This window comes from Limulus polyphemus, unplaced genomic scaffold (genome assembly GCF_000517525.1).
Source record: "Limulus polyphemus unplaced genomic scaffold, Limulus_polyphemus-2.1.2 Scaffold2113, whole genome shotgun sequence".
NCBI classification, from domain to species: Eukaryota; Metazoa; Arthropoda; class Merostomata; order Xiphosura; family Limulidae; genus Limulus; species Limulus polyphemus.
Window position 1 is genome coordinate 128,711 of NW_013667723.1, and position 12,290 is coordinate 141,000.

General features: G+C 35.2%; 1 protein-coding gene across 2 annotated transcripts in view; it reads right to left on the reverse strand.

Annotated features, from left to right (window-relative positions):
- The window catches only part of LOC106465983 (serine/threonine-protein kinase SIK3-like), a 57,785-nt gene that overhangs the window by 12,802 nt on the left and 32,693 nt on the right, over positions 1–12,290 (reverse strand). For both annotated transcript variants that reach the window (XM_022393950.1, XM_022393951.1), the window contains 3 exons: positions 8,482–8,588; positions 1,040–1,182; positions 4–158 (listed from right to left, as the gene is read on the reverse strand). In XM_022393950.1, coding sequence (XP_022249658.1) covers positions 4–158; positions 1,040–1,182; positions 8,482–8,588 — 405 coding nt within the window. The remainder of the gene's footprint in view (positions 1–3; positions 159–1,039; positions 1,183–8,481; positions 8,589–12,290) is intronic.

Here is a 12,290-nt window from a genome sequence, read left to right on the forward strand (position 1 = left end):
TACCTGTAACTGTTGATATTGCTGTTGAAGAGCTTTCACAGTCAATGCATTATCCATTGGTACAGGGCCTGTCCCTACAGTCTGGTTGTAAAGTCTTTCTAGTTGAGAGCGATATGGATTCATTGGTGTACTGCCATCACTTGCTCTTCGACCAACAGCTAATGAATAATATTACATAAAAAAATATTATTTTTCTACTTCTAAAACTATTGGATTTAAATCAAATAATATACCTGACTATATGTATTCACATATACAAACTGTAATGGTCCTTGATCCTAGTAATTTTACATACTTTTTGATCAGAAGTAAATCATATTACACATATAAGAATCTGTAGTATGGTGAACAATAATTCACAAAAATAGGTGTCTGATTTTTGTTTATAAAAATGTGATATGAAAAAAAGCAAAAATTTTATAAACTTGCTTACAAACAACTTAGAGCCATGCTAGTAAATATGTTATTGACCCTTAACCCTTTCAGCATGACTTTTGTATTCCTAAAATAGAAACAATGTAGGTACATAAAAATGACACCAAAAGAATGTGAGTGCAATATTCAAAATATCTTTATGGTGTACATACAGATCCCACCAGTCTTACTTAAGCATACACTGGGAAACGTATAACCAAACTGTACCAAAAAGGGTTTACTCAAAGATTCAAGATTTGTAAAATAAAGATATATCTTTATACTTCAAACTCCAGTCAGTACCTTATAAAAATGACATAATAAATAAACACACACTTTCACCACAGACAGTCTACATTTGCCTCTATTAGAGATAAAATGTTAAACTTCCAACCAAAACACACAGAATTGAAATCTGCAAAAAAACAACCAACTTCTTCTGCATTGTAGATCATATTTATATGTCAATGAACCAAATGTAATTCTAGTAAATATTATGAGGTATGTAAATTCAAAGCATTCTCATAGTCATAAAATAATAGATTAACGAGTCTTTAATAAAGATTATATGTTTTTAAATACTGTCCTGTAATAATAGTAACAACTCATTAGTAGTTGTAGTTACCTGAAATTTTTTCTGTTACAGTGACAAGTCCAGTTCTCCGCTGCTTCAATAACGGATGTGTCTTCCAATGGACTTCTTGAACTTCTTCTGGTGTAGCCATAGCCAAAGTGTGACGTTTTGAGTGACCCCGTGTCTGTAGATATCTGCAGTGAACATTTAACATAAAACTTGTGTCCAAGCAATCAAGTTGAAAAAACAAATGTCAGCATGGAAATTTAAACTACTGGCCTATTATGCTTCTTTATTCAACAGTGCAATAAATTTCTCTATTAGCTTTCACAAATTTGAGTACACTGAATGACCTGATTTTGAGATGTGGGGCTTCTTCCAAAAGAATGGTCAGTCTTGTTCTGAATATTTCTGTCATGTAAAACAGCCAGAACTTATGAATTCTAAACAAAAGGTATATTTATTGACTGTATCAGTTTGAAATAGAAAGACTACCCTATATAAACTATGAATGAACATCTGAATCCCCCATTTATGATGTAGTAGTACTTTGTCACAATTCTCATTCTGGTGATGTAGACAATTTTTCTCATTGTTTTTTTATTATTTTTTTATGACAGACAATCCTTTCATCAATATGGATGTAGTTTACACAAATGTGTATCAAACACCTTCCTCAGATGTAAAAAATATAAATACAATGTACTGCACATAGCTTCATGTATTACCTTAGTCATTTCATTTAGTCTTTTAGATTTGATTTAATTCACTGTTAACAGAATAAAAGCATATTCTGTAATGTTTTATATCAAGTGTACCAACTTTGTTTTGAAATAGGGCAAGCTGAATCCATTTCTGCAATTTTGTAAGATGGTACATGAATCAATAGTTTTACATATTTATTTTAAATCTACCAACAGAAATATTGACACTTGAAAACAGCATAATTTACATAATTTAGTAAACAACGTTAACTCTTACAGAACCATACCATATTGCACATGAAATTAAAACACATACATGTGTTGCTGAATAGGCTTGTTGTTCATATATCAAAAACCAATAAAATATAAAATTAAACATAAGTTATTACAGAAAAAAATATCTAATTTGGCAAATACTTAGAACACATAATATAGGCCAATATGTTTACTTTAAAAATTCCTAGTTTAATATTGTTGATGACACTTAACCCTACTTTTATATATTATAAAAGCAGACTGTTATATAACTATCACAATTTTCCTATCTTTCTAACTATGTGACAAGAGCTGATATAGAAAACAATGTAATATAATATGCCATTTGATAGATTAAAACCTTGGCTTTCTATTGGTTATAAATAATGTAGTATCAAACGTAAGAGAGAACTATTAACAATTTCTGAATGAAAGGATGTGACAGGTGGGCATGGCATGTAGGGTCTGATTTCCTATTTTATGGCTCTGTAACCAAATAAGATTGAAAGCTATAAAAATTATGCTTTGTCTGAGCGATGACAACATTATAAAGAGTAATTTACGTTAAATTTCGTACTTCTTGGAGGGGTAGTAAATAAATTAGAGAAGAGGGGATGCCTAGAAAGCAATTGTCCAAATTCTCACACTAAGGAAAATTGAGGATTTTTTTTAATATTGCCTTATAAAAATTAAGAACTTAAAACTTTTATAACATTAAAATTTGGATTATTATCTACGTTTTTAGGTCAAGTGTTAGATATACACGACTAACTGTTTTTAAGTTTAATACAAGAGTATTATTTAGTTTACATGTGTGAGCATTAAAGTAAGTTATTTTTAGAAATGATAGTTATGGCAAGCTAACTTACATAACTGTTTATGAATCATTTGTTGCATAGTTCAGTTGTTGTGAATTGATGTCATGTTATTCAAACCTTCTGAATTTTTCTCATTGCTTTATGTGAGTATTGTTACATCATAATGTCTCGTAGTTTGTAGAAAGTTCTAGGCCTCAGTCAGGCAGTATATATATAGGCAACCAAATTAGTGAAAGTTAAAGTGAAGTTAAACTGTGTGTCAGTTTAGACACAACAGTTGACTTCTAAGGTGAGTTTCACAGCTTGTAATGTAATCACAGAGACAGAGGAGAATATTTAGTCTTGTCAAAGGGTGTTCTAAAGTAATCAAACTGACCTGTGTAAACTTTGACAAAAAGGAGACATTATTTAAAACTCTGGATACAAATGTGGTAACCAACAGTGTAATGAAGTCTTCTACGTACGCTTGATTTTTTTGAATACAATATTTTAAAGCTATCAGATTGTGTGCTGTCCATTTATTTTTGAAATGTATCATCAACAAGTCACAGATACCAACTATAAGAAATCTGACCCTATTAAATCTGGCATAAGGTGTATTTATATACCATGATAAGAAAATAGTTAATTACATTTTCAATGTAACTCACTATAACCTCCTGCAATGTACACAAAATGATACCCATTCTGAAAAGAGTTAAGTGGTCTTCTGGAACACCCCATCTCACAGTGGGCACATGTAGAACCAGAGTGGATGATGTAAGTGCTTTTTACTATCCTAGCTCAAAGTGGATTTTGGGTAAACATATCCTAGGAGGCAACACCAGCCACCTGGTTGGAACCTTTGGAATGAAAGAGGGGTTCTAAAGAGAAATAGTATGTATTCTTCTCACAGACTGTGAGTGATTGAAGAATAGTGACCTATAGAATCTGAAAACCATCAGAACAGAAAACAGCCAAAAGGTGTAGAAAAGAAGATGAATGTGTTGAGAGAGTCCAAATGCCTGCCTGTAGGATCCCATCCAAGGGCTATCAAAGAATGGATGTAAGAGAATGAAAAAAAGTGATGAATTGAATGGGAAGATAATGGGAAATAGTCTGTGAGCATCCACATCCTGAAATGAACATGTCAATGGAGGAGTTCACAGACCTATCCCATAAGGGAAGAAGGAATGAGGTCCATGAAAAAGAGGGGTCTCGGGGAAGGGACAGACAAAGTTGGGGACCTCTAGAGGAAGAGGTCCATGATAAGCTACACTGAACATCCCAACAGGACACATGAGCCAAGCAGGGTGTGAATGATCCAAAAGATGACAAATAGAAGGAAGAAAAATAGGAAAAATAGGAAAAAAAGTACGGGGTACAACTCAATTGGTCAAAATGCAAGGAAAAATTTGTCCAGAAAAAGGAAAAGTACAATAAGAGGATCATCTGTAGGAAATACATCAGAACAATGATAATCACAGGGGTGAAGTGGGAGGAAACAAGTCAGGAGATAAAATGGCACAAAAGTCAGGAAATCAATGGCTGAAATGGGTTATGCACAAGACTGTGCAAAACCTCATTCTGGTCTCAGTCAGGCAAGGGAGTTGAGCAAGGAGGAACAAGGAGAACAAAGGAGTAGAATGTAATGAAGGGAACAGGGGAAGAAACACCACTGGTTACTGGAAAAGGAGAACAGAGGAGCAGAATGTAATGGAGAGAACATGGGAAGAAACACCACTGGGTACAGGAAAAGGAGAAAGTCTATGGACAGGGCCACCCAACAACTAGGAACGGCTGAGACCAAGAATCCATTGATAAACATTTGGATAAAAAATTCAGGAAGGTGGTGCCAAGAGGAAAGGGTTGATGGAAGGATCAATAACAAAAGAATGTGACAAGAATAATGTCACATCAGTCAATAGCCCAGTCCAATGGGCAACAGATTGAGCAGAATCCATGTGCGAGGGTGGAGAGAGGACATTCCTGTATGAGAATGTAAAGCAAGAGAGAGAGGCAATAATAGGGAGAGGAAGGGTGTGTGATTATCAAGCAGATCAAAAAGGTGAGAAAAATAGGGCCAAAGAAAGAGAGTAGTGTGTAAACTGAGGACCAGAAAGAGAAGACAAATAGAATAAGTGTAAAGAAAGAGGTAAGAATAGACCTGGCTGAAAAAATCGACAGTTAGAGCTGAAGGATGGGAGATAAAGGACCATAAGAGAAGAAGATTGGAGATGAAAGGGGTAGGAAAACCATCCAAGAGGGGCATGTCCAATCAACGGTAAACCCCATGGAAGACATGGAGTTGTAGTGGCTACTCTGATGATGGAATACAGACTGGCTGAGAGAAGTGATCTGCCACCAAAATTGAAGCAAATGATGTGAATGGGCTCACACATGTATGGCTAATGCCCCAAAACAAAAGGCCCTGGAACAGGATCCTCAAGGACAGTTGGAGTAAGGAAAGACTATGGAATAGACTAAGTAGAACATGACCTAGTGAACCACCTGTATGGGCAGGAATGGAAACATGCCTGTAGGTCGAGCATATTGCTGTGGGGTGAAATATTGTCGGGAGTACAAACATCAGAAGTCCTGTCCTCATCAAAAAAAGTATCTCAATCACAGAAAGAAGCATTGAAGAAGGGAGAGATATAGTTAGAGATGAGGTAAGGGAACACATGAAGTAGTACAGGCACTGTAATGACAAGTTCTAAAGGAGACAACAAGGACCCCATGAAAAAAACTTGGGTCCAAAACTACACTGTAGGATATACGGCATGCCCCAAAAGGATTAGGAGCTTTAGGGAAGCCAGAGTCTCTAAAAGGACAAGAACATATCATGCAGGAAGAGAATGGAAAGTGTAAAACCTGGTGACCAGATATGTCATAGCTCACAGACGAAGATGAGGGACGAACTTGGACGAGAAGAAAGAGAAAGAAAATGACAAATGTACCCAACACAAAGTGGACATGAAAAAGGGATTAGATTTTAATATAAGTCCCCATTTCAACCAACTCATCATAAAAGAAAGGAGGTAAAAGAAGGGAAAACATTTGAGAATAGGTTGACAGATAAGTCAATGATAAGGAATGTTAGCACTAGGTTGTGAATATGGCAAGTGAAGGCTCTCAATGAACCAATGATTATAAAGGAGCTGATGCTGAGACAAAAGGAAGAGCAAGAAATGGAAAGATGAAAAGAGGATGGACAGAAAAGAGAAACAAAGGGAGGAAAGGCCAAAAAAGATATGGAGGAAAGTGTCTGATACATCAACCATGGCCGACTACAGACCAGGTGAAGAAGACCACAATGGAGTCATAGAGAGGAGAATAGGAAATGGAAAGAGAAGTGAATAGAAGAGAATGAGGATTTGTTTGTTTGAAGCTAAGCACAAAGCTACACAATAGGCTATCTATGCTATCCCACCAGAGGTATCGAAACCAGCTTCTAGCATTGTAAGTCTCCAGACATACAGGCAGAAAGTGAAACCAACAGCAGAAGAAAAGATGGATACCCAAGTATCATACGTGTGTGATAATCACTGACAAGAAGAGTGAGAAGAAGAGAAAAAAAAAGGCCCGGAGTGTGGAATGAAAAGGTTAACAGGAAACTGATCTAGATGAAAAAAACCCTTGGAAAAGAATAAGAACAGAAGTTGTAGAATATTAGTCTAGGTTACCAGGAAGCAAGAAAAAATACTGCAGACATCCGGGTAAATAAATGAAGCCATGGTAATAATAAGAGCACAAGAAGTAAGGAAGAAGTACTGGAAAGGACTTAACCCAAGTCCTAACTGCAGGGGAACACAAATGGTAAGAAACTACCTAAAGCAAAACAAGCTCAGGGCACAGGTCCAGCAGATCATTACCAATTAAGGAAAAAGAAATTCAACTGACGAGATGACAGTAGGAAGCCCAGGAAGAAATGTGGTAATCAACAATACATTGAATAATAAGTTTAATGAGCCTCCTAATGCCATGGTGGAATGGGGATTAAATGTAATCATGTCATGGATTGAGGACTAAGTATAAATCATCATCATTTGAGAATTCATGATAAAAAATTAAAGCCTTTGAAATAACAGTTAATGAAAATGAAAGTTTTCTTAACAATGCAAATGTCAATAAATTGAACACATGAGAAAGTTAAACACTTCAGTACAATACAATGTTGAGGAGAATGATGAAGTTTCACAAGTGCAAGCAAATAGGGGAAGTTATTGTACATGGGGAGGTGTGTCATTCTCCTACTGGTAGAGAGCTTTTGTCCCATGATGGCATCATCATGCAGTAGTGCAATTGACATAAAATAATGTGCAATTAGTGGGAGTTGCCTGAAGGCTAGTGGTATGCAAATTTCTTTGGAAGACACACTGAGAAAGATGGCTAAGCTGTGTACATAGCTGAGGTTTCATCTCAGAATCTTTATTAAAGAAAGCCTTTCCATTTTCGATGATTGCCCAGCACTACATAATAACATCAGCTCATCCACAAGTATCATGCATGTGTGATAATCACTGACAACAAGAGTGATGAACTAGACATCAGAAGTGAGAAGAAAAGAAAAAAGATGAAGGCCTGGAATGTGATATGAAAAGGTTAGCAGGAAACTAATATAGATGAGGAATAGGAGTAAAGGGCAAGATCAAGAAAGAGGAAAACACTCTCAGAAAAGAACAATAACAGAAGTTATACAATATTAGTCTGGGTTACCAAGAAGCAAGAAAAACTACTGCAGATAATCCAGGTATATAAATGGAGCCATGGTAATAAGAAGAACACAAAAAGTAAGGAAGGAGTACTGAAAAGGGCAAGAAAACAATAAAATTTAAGTATCAACAGATGTATATTGTTATGAGTTTAAAGCTATTTAGGATAAACAATGGTAGTTTCAAGTTACAATTTGAAGTCATTCTAGAAAGAAAAAAAGTGTGATTTAGATTTATTCTGAATTTCGGGTTATTTAGAGTTAGGGTAGAGAAAATAACATAAAATATAAAGTTTTACTTAATAAAACGTTTGAAATTCATTTAGGATGTTTTAGAAATTATGCATATGAAAGTTGAGATTTTTGAGACAAAGAAAAGTATTTTTAATCTTAACATAAAAATGACTTTGTGTACAAAAGACTTGTAATGTTTAATGAAAGTCTGCCTTATACTAGTAGTATCAACAACAAAATAGTCAGCCCAGTGTAACCACATTCACTAGTTGAAACAAGATCAAACTAGAGTAGTCAGCGCAGTGTAACCACATTCAGTTGTTGAATCAACACCAAAGTAGTCAGCCCAGTGTAACTACATTCACTAGTTGAATCAACAAAGTAATCATGCTAGTGTGACCACATTCACTAATTGAGTCAACACCAAAGTAGAGTAGTCAACCCAGTTTAACCACATTCACCAGTAGAAACAAGACCAAAGTAGAGCAGTTACCCAGTGTAACCACATTCAGTTGTGGAAACAGTCAGTCCAGTATTACCACATTTACTAGTTGAAATAAAACCATACTGTATTAAAGTTATAGTATGGAAAGTATAATGAGCATAAAATGGTTACAAAGTTGATTAATTCGATTGAACTTGTGGTGAGAGAACTAACACTGATGATGGAATTTGAAAGAATTCTGAAATGTTTGTAACTATAGATGTTTGGTATTACTGTGTTTCTAATATTTATTATAAGAGGTCCAGTTTATTTAAATCTGAGAGCTGGATTTGCTGGTTTCTTACCTAGCTATTGCTCCTGTATCTAATTGTTCATCAGGATCTTTACTTATTTCTCTATGAAGTGGTAAAGCTGACATTCGTTGAACAGCAACAGGACTTCCTGGTTGAATCTAAAAAAATAAATGTTTTCATTTTTATCAGTGGTGTTTTTTTTTTTTTGAATTTTGTGCAAAGCTACACAAGAGCTGTCTCTAATTTAGCAGTGATAAACCAGGCGGAAGGCAGCTAGTCAACACCATCAACTGGCAACTCTTGTGCTACTCTATTAACCAATGAATAGTGAAATTGACCATTACATTATAATGCCCTCATGGCTAAAATGGTGAGCATGTTTTGTATGAAGGGGATTCAAACCCATGAACCACAGATTGCGAGTCAAGCACCCTAACCACCATGATATGCCAGGCCAGGCCATCAGTGGTGGTGATCTCTGATAAAGTTGTAAGTAGCACAACATGTGTATATATAGCTATGGAAACTATAAAAATCAGACCAAATGAAATACAGAACAAACAACACCAACTTACATATCATAGTGTAACTTATCATTATTTCTGTTGTCCTTCCTGCTGCATTTCTTTCAGCATGAGTTTCATAGTTTACATAACTATAATTATCATATGTTTTGAAATGTTGTTTATATACTTTTCACTGTTCACATAACTATAATCACCAGAGGTTTTGAAGTGTTGTTTATATGCTTTCCTCTCACTTTCCATGGGACTTAGTTCACAAGCATAAGGGGTTCTTACATAAGATCTGCTTTTGAAATACTAGATTTTACTAAAACGTGCAGTCATTATGAAAATTCAGTTGTGGGAAAAAGAGGCAGGTGTGTCAGAGGTAAGTATATGTTTGAAGTTCATTTTAATTCTAAAGATGTAAAATTCAAATCAGGTACACTTACCTTTGAAATAATGATAGACAGAATACTAACATTATAAAGACATGGAAACCAATGAACATGAAAAAGAAAAGTATAAAACTATGAACTACATGGCAGGAAGAAAATAATCTGAACCAAAAGAGATACGTAGCTAACAAAGTCAGAGTAAAATCCAGAACCATAACTGGACTTGAGAGAGAATAAGTGGAGTGGAGCAACCTTATATAACACTGGATCTAAAGGACATTCAGAAAGAAGGTATTCTTTTCATCAGAGTATCTCTTTGCTTATAATGCCTATTAATTCAGGCAAAAGGGTCGTTTTGGAGAGCAGTAATGCTGTATTAAAAATACTGTTAAACCACCAGACATGCACAAGAATAAATGCTAGCTCCACTAACAAAGAATAACACGACAACATGTGTTTTTTCTACAACAGGCAGTTGCCACCCATTCCAGCGTACTCATTAGGAATACTCTTCCTAAACAATCTATCAAAGAACATGACAGTCAGCCACGGAACATGTATCAAATAGTAATGGAATAGGATCCCTGTAAGACATGTGAGAGTGGTAGAAGATCTTGATGACAGGACCAACTGATCTTGGCCAATACTCAAAAAGGAAAATGAAGAAGACAGTAAACATAAAGAAAACAAATTCTCCCAAAATGGGCTCAAAGAATCCACTACTACAGAAGGTAAACACACAACTGGAAGCTATTAAAGCATAAGAAGATGATACTCTGCCATCAAGAATGCATCAAGCATAGTATGACCAAACCTTTGGCACAAACAATGAAATACTAGCTCAGACAAAGACATGGTGTGAATGTACTTAAAAAATGAGAGAGACTGCAGCAAACTAAGGTTGTGAGATTGAGCCCTACTCTGCCTTTTCATATATCCCACCATAGTTGAATTGTCTGCGAGTACTAAAACACAGTGTTGGTGTAACAAGGGCAGGAACTCCTGACATAAAGCTCCAACAGAATGATATGATAATGGGATATCAATGAAGACTACAGTCTTAAAAGAGGAGGATCCCCTAACACATCAGTTAAATTCCAATACACAAAAGATATGATAATAGACTCCAAAAGGGGTAAAATGTTACTGACAGTATCTTTCAAGTAAGTACAATCCATGAGAAGCCATTATTCCAAACAGAGGATGTACTGAGCAAATGGAGAAGTATGCACACACAAAACCTTCAGGATGGCAAACCCAAAGGAGATAGGTTATGAGTTCCTGGAAAAGCATTAACCTGAAGTCCCTAAGGAATGAGATATTGATTAGGCAAAACATTAGGGTGACCAGACATCCTGGTTTTGATGGGACAGTCCCATTTTTTAGTAGTTTGGTAGTCACATTGAATCACGAACATAATAGGCATGCTTGACTTGCTCATTGTTGTAATAACATACTCTCCTACCACCAAACTCTCTCAAAAGTTCCATCTGTGCATGGTGAGAAACCCAGGTATGCACAGGCTTTTTATATTAGTCATACTGTAATAGATCTATAGCAATTGGTGAATGTGTGTCTATCACCAAAAAAGTAATTGAAATTATTAAAAAAATAATGTCAATATTAATATATTTGGCAATAGTGTGGAACAGTTCATTAAATTCAAAGTAAATTACATAAAAGTTAAATTATTTCAAAATTGTAATAACCATTTTGAAATTATGGGCAAGGGTTGTGATGTCCCAGTTTTTCGGCTTGGAAATCTAGTCAATCTACCAAACTTGAGACTTGAGACATTAATTGTTGAAGGATTCTTGCTCATTCATTATTCTACACTGAACTTGCTTCCTAGTTAGATTCTCTGGGAAGAATCCTTCAACAATTAATGTAATGATGACAACTGATATTGAGTAAGTAGGAGACCAGCTAGTTGCTTAGTTACACACATGAAAACTTGAGGTGCTAAGTCCAGACCAAAAAAGGATAACTGTAAACTAATAAACTACTCCACAGTGTGAAAAATGAAGGAAATGATGAGAAGATGGGTGAATCTGGATGTGTAAATAAGTATCTGCAGAAACTCCATTCATCATCCGAAAACCTTGATGAAGGAACTTTCATAAATTCTCATAGGTTCCATCCAGAAAGTAGGAATATCTAGACAATAAATTAGATTGGAAAGATGTAATACTAGTTCCAATCTCCTGTTTCCTTCTGCTCCAAAAAGAGATGAGAGTAAACACCCTGAGGAAATCTGAAGTACAACACTGATAACCCAGATCTGGAAAAAAATTAAACATCCAGTTCCAAAATCAAATATAAACTAGAAGAGTTGAAATTGGAAGAAATGATGAATAGCAAAATTAAACCGAAAAATCTGATTAACCCACTGAACACAAAGCTAGGGGTCCACAGACTAACATAAATCTGAGATGATGCACAAAAAATTTAGAGATAGAGAGTCATCAAGAGCAAAGTTTATATCTACATAAGGCCAAATAAAAAGTACAAGTAGATGCAGCAAGCATCAAAGGATATTACACACAGAACTCTACAAAATAATGACAACCAGAAGCAAAAGAAGATGCTATAAAACCTAATCAACTTCTACTGACAAGCTTCTCCTGATAAGGAAACAAGTTAATGTGAAAAATTGGGGATTTTTTACTATTGTATTTCTATACATGTAAATATATTTACTGAGATCACCTTATTGAAAGACAAATATCTTGTAACACAGCCTAATGGCCAAAAGTGTCAAAGGAACATAAGTCACATGGTAATATAAACAATTTAAGTGAGACTCATACATAATGAAGACATCAAAGAAGATAAGTGATTCTGATTAAAAATAATCAAGGGAACATTTAATAATGTTTAATATGAACGTTGTTTAGATTGAGTTTATATTTAAAAACTTGCATAGCTTGTAGTGTTAGATATGTATTGCGCAACTCCC